This window comes from Rhodnius prolixus, unplaced genomic scaffold, assembly GCF_049639745.1.
Source record: "Rhodnius prolixus isolate KJV_2025 unplaced genomic scaffold, Rpr scaffold_8, whole genome shotgun sequence".
In the NCBI taxonomy this organism is placed as follows: Eukaryota; Metazoa; Arthropoda; class Insecta; order Hemiptera; family Reduviidae; genus Rhodnius; species Rhodnius prolixus.
The window spans coordinates 14739494-14755218 of record NW_027411593.1 but is presented as its reverse complement, the minus strand read 5'-3'; the positions used below and the strand labels follow the sequence as shown (position 1 = coordinate 14755218).

The following is a 15725-nucleotide window of genomic DNA, read 5'->3' as shown; positions in this document are numbered from 1 at the left end:
ATGAATTAAACTTAAAATAAATAATTAAAAAAGAATCATTGAAGTGTTTTACCGTAAAGAATTTCTCTGATCAAAAATAATTGCTTATGTTGTAGAAATTGTTAATAAAAAAAATAAGGTAGGTAATAATTAGTTTAGTTTAAATCTTGTTTACTTACTTTTCCCGCTTGCTAAAAGAGTCTAGGTAATTTTACGAAAATATATCTTTAAAAAATAAAAAGTAATCGCTTGGAAATAAATGTTTTCGAGATCTCGAGGCCGAAGAATTTATTTTAAAAGTCGGCTGTCCTCTCAGGCTTGTTACGTCGCTTTATCACCGCGGAATTTAGACGAATTGAATTCCATCGAAGGTCACTTCTGTAATTTTTAGTTTATTTCGATTTCACCAAAGCTTCTCAATATTCGTTTTACATATCTTGATAAATTATGTAATTCCATCACATCGCGGTAATTTTATACTTTCTGGGGAGTTATTCGTCAGTGTGTAGGTAAACCCTACTCTACCCAAAGCTCATCTGCGCCTTTATAGCCACCCTAAAGAAAAAGTAGTAACAACGGACCTAGAATGAAAATTTTGTCCACACTGAGCCACCTAAGAATCTCAGCTGTCCGAACAAAGCTAGCAGGAACCTTAAGAGCAAACAGCTTAAGTTCCTCTATGGTCATCCTATTTCTATCTAAGTTCCTAAATCTAGTTTCTCAACTAAACTCTAAACAATTCATGTCTGTTGAAAAGTCTATATTTTAGGTAAGATAACGTGGGGCCTAATGTTGTTTCCACGAAGAAAAAATGTTGAGAGAAAAGGAAAAGTTCTTGAATTTTTCGAAAGCTTTTATATAGCTATTTCCATTTCTGACTTTTCTCCGCAGGAAAATGATTTTAAATGAAATTTCAACTTTTACGGTCTAGAAAATGGATTGACAAAACGTTTTCACCCGTATATTACATGTTCCTCTGTCTTGACAACTTATGTTGGAATAGTGCAAAACTGTAACTAATATCATTGTGATTAAAAATATGTATTTTTTTCCCTTTGATGTTCAGCCTTTTAACATGTAGTGCCAACGTCTGTGGTATGTGAGCATAAATCTTGGTGAACATTAAACTTGAATTTACGTTAGGTTGCTAAACTCAAAACGAGGTCCTAACCGCAGCCAACTACCTGCCAAGAATAGAAAAATTCAAATACAATTATCTAGAAATAGGAATCTATTCCATTTCAGAGGAATTAGTTTTTGATTATACCATGCGCGTTTGAGATAGTTACTCCGGAACGCACTGGGTTGACCCCACCAATCGCCTCTGCCCAAGTAGTTCCTCATCTTATATTTTTACGCCGGTTAACAGTCCAAGTTGCCCAGGTACAATAATGCGCTGCATCTTCAGAAAGGTGGTTGCCACGTTAATATCTTGGCTAATTTTCGCTGGATATTCTCAGCTGATCGCCGTACTAGAGAGAATATAGTGTCCGAACAGTGATACCCCTATCCTTCCAAAGTAGTGGCAAAATCCATACTTTCCATTTGAAATTGACATGCTAATCCTACAGAATTTTCTTGTATTATTATTAGGAAGACCAAGTATATTCAAAGAAAGTAAATTCAGTCCTTAACTTCATTATTTACGCTTCGTTTTACCAGCATTAAAAATAAAATTAAAACATTTTGGAAAGGAACTTTTTTCAATCTGGTACGTTTAAACGTTTTTTTGTCGTACATACGCATTACTGAAACAAATAAAAAGTCTGATGCTACTTTAAATGCATGTCGGAAAGCTATAACTCCACATTTAACTTTAAAAACTTTTGTTCAACCTTTGGTTTCGTTGAGACCTGAAACATATATTTCCAATGAATCGGTTTTAAAATGTATTGTTTATTATGTAATTTTTTTGGAAAAGTTATTGACTTTAAGTATATCTGAAATAAAAACAGCTTTACGAACCTTAGCAGAGGCTTTTCTGAATCATGTTGAGGCTCTTAAAGGTTTTTCTCTATTTTTATGAAAAAGAAAGCATTGCATTCGCGTAGGTAGTTCGAAATCGAGTTTTCTCCGATGACATCATAGAATACTAAATTAAATTGTACGTAGTAATTCATCTATCCAAAATTGAACCCGACTAATCTAAAATAAGCTGGCAAATTGATTCTTGAAGTTTTAACTTTCAATGCACACAAGTTAGTAGTATGGAAGGCTTATCAGGAAAATACTGAACTTCTTTTAGTTGGACATATTAGAGCGCACAAGTAAAATGAATTGTCTTTGACTCTTGGAATTAACTTTGGTTAAAAGGACTGCTGTCGAAATTAACATCGAATTTATATTTTTTTGCGGGGGAAAAGCTAGATAAGTCGTTTTCATTTTTATATTGCTTTATTAGAACTTTGTGATCTTGAACTTAATAGAAGTGGGTCCTGTAAGATAGGTAAAAAATAAGTTGATAAGAATAATACATTGATAATCAGTGGCCCATGTGGGTAAAGGTTCGATAAAAGTATTTCGAAACAAGAAGATGAGGTCTGTAAAACATCAGAAACGCAAACAAAAAAATCTGAAAATGAGAAAATAGCAAATTAGAAATCCATGTAATCCGTTTATTATATCTGAGTAACTGTATGGAAATCTGTAAGTAAAATTATAGATTAGGAGGCAAAAGAAAACATAGCGAAGAAAGTAAAGATCTATTTGGTCGTAGTATAGAAAAACTAGTTAAAACAATGAAAGTAAGATGAGAGGGAATAAAATTCTTCTCCCCAAAGGATTGAACTGTGAGAACTAACTAGTACACTAGATAGTCTATTAAGTACTGTAGAGGCATGGACGGCAATCCGGGTTTAAGAATCGAATGGGAAGATGTTCGAAATATTTTACATTATTGACAGAATAGAAGTTGCTAGAGTTTGGAAGTTTTGGAAAGATTAGACTTGGAGTGGATGTCATTGGGCATCCCAACAATAATAATAAAAAGAAATAATTAGTGTTCATTATTATTGTATTACTTCATAAAAAGATTCGTAAAAGTAAATTATTAATCGGAAACTGCAAAAGAAAGTGGTCATTAATTAAAATACGTGAACACAAAATATATTTTTGACATCACAGGTACAAAATTCAAATATACATGTTTATACAAGAGCGTATAAACTAAAATTATCAAGCTGACAAATCACGCTGTAACTTCCATTTCTTTACTTTCATTTTCATTATCATCATCCATTTCGGCATCAGAATCATGAATTTCTTCAACGATTCCTTCCTCCATTGCCTGTCGTTCTTTTAAACCTACAGCAACAAATATAATTAATGCATTTCTTTTTTTCCTCTACTAAAAGGCCAACTACCTTTGAAAAACTTACCGGCTGCAGGAGACCTGATTAAAGACAAATCTCTTTGAACTTCACGAATGTCTCGCTGTTCTTCTAATGCTCTTGCTTTTCTTAATCTTTGCATGATGTGTGTACCTTGCCTTCTCAACTTAATGTCCTCAATTTTTTTTATAGCTTCCACTACAATATCGAAAAGTAAATATATTACTAAACATGCAGACAAACAAAATATCCTATATGAAATAAGAGGTTTTGTCCTTTAAAAACGAGTAAAATTACCAATTACCTGTTTTTTGCCAAAATTCCCTGTCATATTTCAGAGGAATATTACGACGCCTTTCAAATTCAAATGAAGGATCAATCGCTAATTCCTTACCCACAGTTTTTCTGTATGCTTTTGTCCATTTTACTTTTCTCGGATTCTTTTTCTTTTTAAAAGCTCTGTGGCATTTAGAACGGCAGAATTTGAATATCTAAGATAAAAGCAAAACGGTACAGATGTATTAACTACAGCATATTACAAAGCAACGATTATTAAGGTTTTTCTATCTCAATAGTGAACTTAATTACATAGAAAAATTTGAGTGGTTATCTCATTACCTATCCCAAATCAACAAATGTAAAACCAACCTCAAAATATGAATTATTATGAGTGCCAGTTCATCACTTCATTCGAGTGAAAAACAAACACAGATGAACATTTCTTTGTGGTATATTAGCCATTTAGAAACATTACAAGCCCAAAATATAATTTAAAATAAATTTTATATGGAAAAAATCGAATGGTTTCAACAGTTTTAAAGTAATCTAAAATTCTGTGCTGCCAGAATTCTGGAGGAAACGCAAAGATGATTAAATATTAATACATTATTAAAGTATGGATCTTAGAACATTTGAATCAACTAGATTTTTTCAAATACTTTCTTACTTTCTGAGGGTAATATAATTCAAGACAGTAATCATTTGCAACATTTAGTGTTTTATAAACCTATCATGCACTACATTTTGTACACACTAATTAAATTAAAAAATTAATATATAAACTAACCTTACAGTCATTTCTGACAAATTGTATACCATGCCCTGGATATATCTTAGAAGAACAAAAATAGCAAGTATCAATTCGCATTTTAAACTACCACGTGTTTACTAACTGGAAAATATATAATTCCACCTTAAAAAGGCTAAAACCTAACCTAATGGTCTATACCGAAATTTCAAGTCGGAAAACATATATAATAAAGGGAATTATTTAGAAATATTTACGGGTATTCCCAATAAATATTTAAATACCACAGACCAGACCTATTTGCGACATTTCATATTTTGTGCAAACTTTATCCCCTAGACAGGCACATGCGAATGTCATGTTAAAGAGTTTATACGTAGGTTTTTCAAGGAAGGTTATTTATCTCTAGTTAGCACTTTATGGTCGCTGTCTTGCTAAATTATCCGAATAGAAATTAATGGCTGTTGATAGCTTCGTTTTTATTTTGTTTAATCAATTTTAAGATGTAAGGATATCAAAGGCTTCTAAGGTAATTCTAATAGCTTCTGCCATGGAAGTTAATTCTGCCCATAACATTGTTTTGGACACATTACAAAGAGCTGTAAGTCAGAATGCTGAAATTCTAAAACCAGCCGAACAGAAGCTACAAGAATGGGAAACTCAGCCGGGTTTTTATTCTATCTTAAAGGTAAAATATTGTAGATTTTTGTTTTTATTGTAACTGGATAATGGTTCGATTTTGATAGTAATAATGCGGTTCGTAAGTTCATCTGCATACATGCTAGAAGTCAAATCATTCTTAATTTTTTATTTTATAATTTAATTATATATATATTTTTTTAGGACGTATTTTGCAACACTTCTTTTGACATGGATGTGCGATTACTTGCCGTCTTATATTTTAAAAATGGAGTTGACAAATACTGGAGACCTTCAGCTCCGAAGTATGTAAAATATTTTAATAAGTTAATTATAAAATAGTTATGTATTTTATCTATTATTGCTCATGATGCTTAAGTTGTTAAATGTCTTCTTGTTTTATTCTTTTTATTTATTTTTTAATTTTAGTGCAATACCAGAAAATGAAAAAATAGCTATCCGGCAAAGTCTCTTATCCAATTTTGGTGAACCTATTAAGCAGATTGCAAGGCATTTCGCTATTTTGACATCTAAAATAGCTAGGTTATTTACTTTAATTTAAGTTGTCATTTTGTGCTGATTATTATACTCTAATTGCCTTTATTGAATAAGTATTGAATATTTCATAGGTATGATTGTCCTCGACAATGGCCTGAATTAATTCCAACCCTAATGGAAGCAATCAAAAGCGAAGATGGCATTGTGCAACATAGATCTCTGCTAATTTTACACCAAGTTGTGAAGGTTTTATCTTCGAAAAGACTTACTGGTGATAGAAGAATGTTCCAAGAATTGTCAGCCCATATATATCCAACAGTTTATTCGGTCTGGGATGCTCATTGCATATTGTTCTTTCTGAAGGTTAGTTTTTACAGTTGTGGCTATATAATTGTACTATTTAATTACGTGTTCAAACGTTTATCTTTCAGTAAATTTGTAATTTTAATTTAAAAAGAGATTTCAGTAGTAAAGGCACTTCAATAATTTCGCTATCCAGCCTGTTCGAAAAAGCAAAGTAGGGGAGACACAATTAATAATTTAAAAATAAGTAGTTGAGCTTGTTAATAGAGCGTTCTCCTCAAGTTATAAAGTTACAAATGTTATTAACCAGTATTCCAGAATTTTCCTTAACATTTTTAATCTACATCTTAGAATATTCACAACCTGAAATAATTTTTTTTTTCTGAAATTTATCGCGTTAAATAAAAATAATAGTGTGCAAAGTTAAAAAAATTCTAAGCTATAAAATTTCATAAACCTCATAAGTATACTCTTAACTTTGTAACAGTGTCATAGTGCCCGTCTCTTCTATTCTCAGCTTGCTTTGCCTCATTGCACATCTTTCAGCAGAAGAGTACTTGAACTTAACAGTAAATAAATTAATGCATTTTTTTCATTTCTACCCACAATAGGAAACAGTATTTTTCCCAGTTTACTTTATAAGTATCTTTTATTAGGGATTCAAACTATTTTATATATATATAGAATATTTATATTTGCAAATTTTTCATCATAAGTGTCTTAAGATATTACTTGTCTTCTGCAAGCAAAGGGAGCTTTACCTCATATCTTCGCGTATGCGGCCCCAATCCCGTAGCTAAAACTTATCTTTCAAATTTATGTTGCCCCAAATTTTATGTTACCAATGTAAACTCAATTCTAAAGTATACGTTCGCAATGCCTTTTATTTCTATATCTAGAAGTAAATACATTTTAAAAAATCTTTTTCTACAGGTACAAGAAAATGTTGATGATGCTACAAAAACACTAGAAAATGCGATACTATCTTTGAAGATTTTAGAAAAATTAACGGTTCATGGATTTAAAAGGCCTAATGATTCTCGTCATGTAAATCTATTTATAAAACTTGTTTTTGAAAGAGCAAAAGCTGTTTTATCAATATGTAAGTATTTTTTTAAGGATCTTTTTTTGTTAAATATTAGGTGTTTGTAAGTAATGCTTAGGATGATTACACGCTGTTAAAATTAAATTACAATAATAATTAATAATTTATTATTCTGTAAAATTTAACAATAATTTTTCAAGTAAGAAAATACTTCATTAATAGAATTTCCAATTTTGTTTTAACATTTATTTTAAATTTTAGCCAGTTGTACCTTAAATACCTAAAAACAACTTGCTGTAAAATTCTCTTATAGGTTGCAAACATTAAAATGAAGTACATTCACAAGACTAAATTCTAAATTAAATGGGGGGACTTCTATTATACGACTTCAAGTCCTCGTATATACTTATGTATGGGTCATCGTTTCCGTCTTTAATTCTTTTTTTTTTTCATCTATTCCTGTTCTGAGCTTCCTTTGTCGTTCAAATCATTAGCCTTGTCCTTGTGCCTCTACTTTGGTCGGTCTCTCTCACTTTCTTTATTTCTTTGAGCAACGCGTATCTTTTTTTTATTCAACATACTAACATGACCGACTGGTCATAAAGCTCAATCCACTAAGTCTTGGATTATGTTATATTTAAAAATGCCTCTTCAAGTTTCTTTAATATTAATGTTTATTTCAGGGCCATCGTTTAAATCTTTAGCTGAAGAACTTGCAAAAAAATTTATAATCAGATTAACTAATGTTTTATTGAGCCTTCTAGAGTTTCATCCCTTTTCCTTTGTTGAATATATTTCTTTTGCTCTTGAATTCACCGTTTATTACGCTTTCACACCACAAGGAGAACCGTATTTATTTGAAAGATTTTTAATTCAATGTTTTAATCTGATAAAAGCCCTGATACTGTGTCCTGAATATAGACCAGCTAAAGTCATTGAAGGTTAGAAAAATTTAAGTTATATTTATTTTAAATTAAAAAAAAAATATATATATATGTATTCATTTTACAAAATTATTTTATTCCAGATACAAAAGAACCACTTTCTTTGAAGGCTCATCAGATAAAACAATTATTTTTCGATACAACAACTTTAACAGAGATTTGTCGAAAGTTGATTACCCATTATTTTATACTGACACCGCAAGACTTAGCACTGTGGGATTCTGACCCTGAAGTTTTTGGTTAGTTGAACTGCGTATTTGTTTTCATTTTGAAATTGAAAGTGTAATTACTGATATCAAGGAAATTTCAGTTTAATTCCAAGAATTTGTTAAGAATGCCTTTCTTTTTTGTGACGTTTTTTATCATTTGGTTAGCATGCTTCTTCATATTTGAAACTCAAGAACACACTTTGTTTTTCCTCTTAGGGGAATAGGCCTTGCTCAAGTATAATCGAGTAGTCAAGCATCAAAAGAATGGGGTTCGCAGCCCGTCACCACCATTGTTACTGTAAAACCAAGGGGCGGACTTAAGGTTTCCCTAGAATGTCCAATTACATTGCCTCTTTTTTGAATTTAGACCATAAATACGCATTTAGAAATACTAATCCTTTTCGAGATAACAGGCTAATCAGATATGGGATATGGGTTGAAAATTAAAAACCGGATATTCAAACATGTATTTTTTTTGGGGGGGGTATCAAGTTCGAATTGATTATAAAGTTTCAATAAGCTATCTATAAATAAAGTAATGATATTAGTTATATTCCTAAACTTGTTTTTCGTATTGCAGTTTTAATTATTCTGCTTTTAAATAGTTACTTCAGGAAGCCACAAAAGACATCTTGTTTTGATCGGTTATTGCTTGTTTAGTTTTTAATTGTTTCATAATAGCGGCCATAAAATATTTTTTCAATCTTAGAATTACAAAAAGATCGGCTGAATTAGAAGGCGGAGGAATGAAAAAAACACTTTTCTTGCACAAAAATTGAGATTATTTTGTGTGTGATTTTTCTTGATATATGTAGCTATCATGTATTTAAAACAACTGTGTTTAAAACTCGAGAAATTTGATGTGAAAACGTTAAAAAAACATTACCAAAAAAACAAAGTGATGGGTATAAATCACAGTTGTAGATTAGTTTTGAATAAAAAGAATTATAGTAAAAATTTCAATATTTTATTCTCTTTTATTTTTATAAATTATATTAAGTTAAAAGAATATATTTGGAGTTGTTTTCGAGAAAATCGTGGCAATGAAGTGACGTCATATTTCCGGTGGTGGGATACCGATTAAAATATTCCTGCAGGCCGTCTGTAATCTTAACCATGATTCCAGTTGAAAGAAGAAATCAGACTGTCGTTTTTTTTAATCAATACAGGAAATAGTAGTATAATTTTATAATATTGTATTTTTTTAAAGCTATGGATGAGAGTGGAGAAACGTGGAAGTATTCCTTAAGGGTAAGTTTTCGGAAATAGTTTTAAAACTCATTTTATGGGATTTCTTAAATTATTGACTTTTATTGTTTATGATTTGTAGCCCTGCATTGAATCTCTATTTGCTACTATATTTCATGAATATCGTAGCAGTTTGGCCCCTTTAGTGGTTGAGTTGGTAAGAGAGAACCATACATTGGTATCACCAGATGACATTCCTGCAATTTTAAATAAAGATGCCGTTTATAACGCGGTAGGAATTGCAGCATTTGATTTGTACGATGAGGTAATAATTGTTTATGAATGCAAATATCTTCTTTTTTTCTAAATATATTGATTTATCTTACAAATTATTTTTATTAAAAGGTTAATTTTGACGAATGGTTTACATCTACTTTACACACTGAGCTAGGAATACAAGGTAGTAATTATCGGATTATTAGAAGAAGAGTTGCTTGGTTAATTGGAAGTTGGACTGGTGTTAAATTATCTAGTGATTTACATCCAATGATCTATGAAGCAATGATACCATTATTAAAGTCCGATGAAGATATGGTTGTAAGACTGACTGCTGCAAATACTATAAGAATTGTTGTTGATGTTTTTGAATTTAATATTGAAAGTTTTCTTAAATATCTCGAACCAACGTTTACTTTATTGTTCGATTTATTGAAGGAGGCTCAAGAATGTGATACTAAGGTATAATATTTTATTTGCTATAAACTCAGCTCAAAGTACCTTTTACATAATAAGATCTTTCGGAACCAATTTGGTACTAATAAAACTTGAACGAATCGATGTATAAAAAAAAAGCTTCATTTGAATTACCAGTAAAACTTCTCGATATCACAATACAATTCTATGTCACAAACTGGTGACAGTTATTGTTCATTTCGTTTAAAAGGAAATTCATCCTTTAATCTTTAACTTATAGTTTTCAGCTATCAAACTTTGTGAAAAATTATTTTTAACCCTTTTTTGCGTACTTTCTTTAATATTGGCGATTCTTTACCGAGGTTGACATTGCTGTTTAGGGTACAAGATTTAGCATAATAACCGAAACAATTTGCATAATGCCGTAGGGGAAATGAGAAAAAAAATGTCCGAGTTTTTTTTAACAAAATATGGAATGATACTTAAGTATACCCTATTCAGTGTACCCTATTCGAAACCAGAAAAAAACCCAAGTCCATGAAGATATGGTTAATATTAATGATGGTGATATAATTCCACATATAGCTAGATTTCGAAAATAATATTAGGTTGGAAGAAAATGTTTTGCATGTAAGAACCATTGTGAAAGCTGAACCATGCTAAACGGTTCAGGGTATCTCGGAAACCGGCATATCTTTCCTTCCAACCTAACGTAACGTGCTAATTTTTAAAGTGTCCACCTTTAACGTATTAAATCTGACTTAGTCTGAATGTTGTTAATTTTAAGTATGAATGTAAAATAATTAACTCTACTTAATTGTTTAATTTCAGATGCGTGTTTTAAGCGTTTTGTCCTTTATCATAGAAAGAATAGGAGTAGCAATAGAACCTTATTATAACAGTTTTATTCAATATTTGCCTCTTCTTTGGCATGAATCTGAACCTCACAATATGCTTCGCTGTGCTGTTGTAGCAACATTAGTACATCTAGTAAAGGTAGACTAATTTACTGGCCATTAAATTTTTAATATTGTAAAAAATAATGTTTTTCTAATTGTTTTTTTCTCATTCACATATTTTCAGGCTTTAGGAAAAATAAACGATTCGGAGGACGTTACAAATTTTATCCTTTCTGTAATTTCATTAAGTACTGATGTGCGTCAAAATTGTCATGTTTACCTTTTAGAAGATGGATTGGAATTGTGGCAAGTGGTTGTAGAAAACACGGCAGTAATTACACCAGCTATTATGCAGCTATTTAGTAATATGCCTCCTCTCTTGGGTTAGGATTTGTTCCAATTTATTTAGTTTCAATTTATTGTTTACATTATAGTAGCAATCTTCCTGATATGGTTATAAATTTATGACTGGCTCACTGTTGTGCGGCTTTTCCAGTAACTTTTGGTTGTTTGCAACTAACTCACCGTTAGGTTTTTTTTTTCTGTCCACTGATACTCTTAAAACGCCTTTTAAAAGAGGACTCTGCAAGTGGTTCCAAATAAATTTTATCTCAGTTTTTGAAATCTATGGTCTATTTAAATCAGATCCTTGATTGGTCTTGGACTGACATTGCACTGATAATTAAAACAAATTTTGAAAGATCGAGTAAAAATAACTCTTGCAGAGTGGGTTTTTTGGCATAAAGCTATGGAAGTTTATAACTTTGATACTGATTTTGACACTTGTTTGTATATTTTAGAAGGTAACTCAGAACATTTGAAATGTTGTCTGTCAATAATAAGTGCATATGCTCTTCTTGCTCCGAATGAATTACTTCAGGTAAGAACCTAATGTTCTTTACAGAATTAAATACTTTTACAGAATTCCTCAATCTTTATGGGACCTTTATTTTTACATTTTTCACTAATTTAACATTTTAGTTATACGGTGAATCTTTGGTGCATTGTTGTGAGGATATGTTGACTGATATGCAATCAGAAGGTGTTCTTATGGTAATGCGTTTACTGGAACTTTTCATAAAAGTCAATCCTATCACTTCTGCAAATCTGTTGAAACCTTTATTACCAAAGATATTTGAGTAAGTCTACATAAATTGTTTTTTAAAATGTAAGTAAAGTATAATTATATAATTAATTTAATTTGATTCAATTTTAGGATTATTTATCGAGGAGAAGAATTTCCAATGTTAATGTCTCTTTATCTTTCTATTTTATCCAGAGTATTATTAGTTTCGAAAGAAATATTTATTGAGGTTTGCTTCATTTGATATTTCGTTGTAACATGAATTTTCTTTTTTCTTTTTTGATGCAGATTTTTAATGACTATTTTAATTGTAGGTTATTAATAAAGTAAGCGTGAATGTTAATCAAAGTCCCGATTTAGTTTTAAATAAAATCATAGATGTTTGGTTGGATAAAATGCCATTAGTTTCTCAATTAGAAAAAAAGAAATTATTAGGTCTTGCACTATCATCATTATTAACAGCAAATTCAAGGTTTGTATTAAAAATAATATCAATAATTTTTTGTTTTTTTAATTTTTTAATTACAATTTTAATTTTTTTGTAGTTTTGTTTACAACAAGTTTTGTGGCATACTCCTGGCTGTTTCCGAAGTTTTGAACGATATAACAAGAACTAATGAAAATGGAGTCCATATAGAGTAATTATTTTTTCACACATATTGTAACTTTCTTTTTAATATTTTATTTAATCAAATTCTTGTGTAATCTTAAAGAATCTAAGTACTCAATGGGAACTTAGTAAATTAGCACATTACGTTAGGTTGGAAAGAAAGATATGCCGGTTCTCAAAGGTTATAATTTAAAATTGAATATCCCGAATTAATACTCGTTTAATTTGTTTAATGATGTTTGAAACTAGAATCTATACCTACTAACTGGTCACTAATTAAAATGTCTAATTCACAAAAATAAAAGACCCTAATAACTAACGAGGCATTGCTCAAGTTAATTGGGTGACTAAAACATTTCACTGTCTTGTGTAATAGGTTGTACAATCGGGCTGAAAATTGTGGCATAATCCCTGCATCTCAATCCAGAAAAGGTAGAAGATGTATTGATAATATCTTCAAATGACATTAAGTTGTGACCTTATTTGCAATTTTATACTTTCATAAGCGATTTTTTTATGGCATTTGATTTGGTTAATCGCATCTCCTTTGGGAGAAAGTAAATATCATTGTAGGTAGTTAACTTTTTAGGATTCTCGGTAAATTGTATGAAATTGCTACACTACGTTCAAAGTGAATTGGCAGGTACCTAGCGGACTGGAATGTGCAACCAGAGGAATATTGCAGAGAGGATCTCAGTTACCCCTACTTTTTAATTTATCAGTGTTTTTTAAACGTATTCTCGGAAAAAAAGGCCACTTCGGTATTTACATACTCTGATATTAATTATAAATTCTATATGGGCTGATGTTAATGAGCTGTTTGCCGATTTCCCAAGGGACGCTCAGGACAACTTAAATACTGTCGCTGATTACTGTCATCTTAATTGGATTGGAAGTAAATATAAATACATCAAGATGGATGATAATTGTTGAATGTTCTAAATCGTTGAGGAATACAGTAAATATGCGTGCTATGACGGATGAAGTCAAAGATGAGATACCCTTATTTTAAGGATTAATTCTTATAAGTTGAAATATTTTGAAGAAGAGGAATCTGTCCGTTTTGTGTTTATTTTTACGCTAATATATCTTTTCTGTTGTGTATATTTATCTTTTAATGACATTGTATATTGAAGAAATATTTTCCTTTTGTAATAGTGCCAAAACAAAAACTAACTCTCTTGTAAAAACAGTCTTGTTTGTAACAAATATTAAAAAATGAAACAATCAAATTTTTCTTTTTTTAGTGCTCTTTACTATAGTGAAAATGAATATTGTTCACTTAGCGATGATAACGGAAGTTTTGAAACAGAGCACGATTATAGAAAAAAACAGTTGGCTTTAAAAGATCCTGTCCACGTTATAGTTTTAGAGGAGTATTTCAAATCACAGGTAACATTTTTTTGTTTGTTACATAAGACATCCACCGGTTTCTGATGGCCACATGCTGCCAAATAGCGACTTTTAACTATGTATTTTCATCTTTCTAAAAAGCTATACCACAAATTTTCAATAATATATAAAGCTAATTTATCTTACGTTCTGTTCAAAGTAAAATTGTTAAAAGTTTCAAAATGTCTTTCCTTCTGTTGGAACCAAGCTTGATTAATTATCAATTTTAAGCTTAGCTCTTTATCGTTTGCGGTAACTGCTGCAAATCCTAAAAAAAATATTTTTTCAGGTTCACATATTTATTACTGCTTTACGTTAGTAGTCCTGTTTTTCTTACTATGTCCTAACTCTACCAAGAGTTATTTTTTGATTAAGAAGGATATATTTTGTCTTCACTATTATAAAAAATAAAAAAATAAATTATTTGACATAGAATAATTATTTATTCAGAACATCTTATCTAATCTTAAATCACTCAAAAAGAATAACTGAAAACCAAGGTTTTACAGCGGCACAAAATTTTAGAGTTCTGCCGGCAAAAATATTGATGTGTGATTTTCTTAATATTTTATGTGAGTCGGAGAACTGTTATATTATTAAAAGTTTTTATTTTTTACAATTAGATGCAGGAGTTACAAAGAAGTATCGGCCAAAATCAGTTTGATCAATTTTTGCAGACCGTCGATGTAGAAACGTTGGCACAAGTTCGTGAATATGTACCATTGTGATAATTTAGAAGAATTCGAAAGAAATGAGGAGGAATAATAATAAGATTCGTACTACATGTATATATTGTACTAATTATTGTTAAATAATTTATAATATATGCCAGAATCATTGCTTACGATATTGTGTGGAAATTATCTCTATTTATTACCTCATTTATAATAATTATTTAATTAAGATAATTATGTAAAATTTTATATTTCTATGCTAAAAACAAACATTTGATTTATTTTTAAGTCACATTTTAAAATGATAAATAATTATATACGAAATTGTTACCATAATCATTGCCTTAAAATAACATCATTAAATAGCTCAGAGGAGCTACTTCCATTTTTTCCTCTTATTTCTAGTTTTACTTATTTTATTTCATTTTTTTTTTTTTTTTTTAAGAAGGATATATTTTGTCTTCACTATTATAAAAAATAAAAAAATAAATTATTTGACATAGAATAATTATTTAATTTTTGTCTAACTACAAATTGCAGCAATTATAAAGTTCGATTAAGTTGGTTAAAAACAACATTTAGCTTTTGGAACAACACAAGCTTTGAATTTTTATTCAAAAATTATTTCTTTAGTCTAATTTACTCACGTGTTACAAATGGGCGTAATAATATTATACGAACAGTGGATATAGCACCCGCTGCATTACCCCTTATCAACAATTGACAAAACAGTCTAATAGGCTTCTTTTTTTTTATCCCTCCGAGCAAACCAAAAAAGTTTTTGTTAGATGTTGTAGGGATAGGCTGCGACGATGATTCCCAATCCATGGCGTATCCGCCAGGGTTTGATATTTTAATGAATTTAATCGACTACCGCATATCCATTTTACTAATTTTCTAGTGCAACACACGAATGAAATCTGACAATTCGAGATAAAACATAGATTGCTGAGGATGTGGTTTTCTAAAGAGAGCTAATAGATCTATTGTGATTAATCCGTTAATTATCTTTGTTCGAGCTTAGAATTGGGGCGAATCAATTGGAGCTCGAATGCGCATGAATGATGATGAGCTTTAGTATAGGTATGCTAAACTCGATTAGAGTTGCATACGTTAACTTCTGCAAAACATGTCAATGAGCGTTGAAGGGGGTTCTGTGGCTGACGTGCCCACTGTATGTGGTTGTTATGTTGTACGGCAGGTGCAACTGCA

General features: G+C 30.5%; 2 protein-coding genes across 2 annotated transcripts; one reads left to right on the top strand and one right to left on the bottom strand.

Annotated features, from left to right (window-relative positions):
- Nucleotides 1-3062: 3062 nt before the first annotated feature.
- RpL24-like (ribosomal protein L24-like) lies at nt 3063-4695 on the bottom strand. Its single transcript, XM_074123036.1, has 4 exons — nt 4375-4695; nt 3613-3799; nt 3357-3506; nt 3063-3282 (listed from the first exon to the last, which is right to left on the bottom strand). The coding sequence occupies exons 1-4, from the start codon at nt 4453-4455 to the stop codon at nt 3167-3169; spliced, it is 534 nt and encodes a 177-aa protein (XP_073979137.1). The 5' UTR covers nt 4456-4695; the 3' UTR covers nt 3063-3166.
- An 11-nt stretch (nt 4696-4706) lies between these two features.
- On the top strand, nt 4707-14688 carry LOC141451546 (importin-11-like). Its single transcript, XM_074122998.1, has 19 exons — nt 4707-5023; nt 5179-5279; nt 5404-5517; nt 5604-5835; nt 6709-6877; nt 7504-7761; nt 7848-8003; nt 9184-9224; nt 9304-9486; nt 9567-9899; nt 10686-10850; nt 10938-11136; nt 11554-11633; nt 11735-11892; nt 11970-12066; nt 12152-12309; nt 12383-12475; nt 13695-13839; nt 14463-14688. Exons 1-19 carry the CDS (start codon nt 4886-4888, stop codon nt 14565-14567), a joined length of 2925 nt encoding a protein of 974 aa, XP_073979099.1. The 5' UTR covers nt 4707-4885; the 3' UTR covers nt 14568-14688.
- Nucleotides 14689-15725: the final 1037 nt, after the last annotated feature.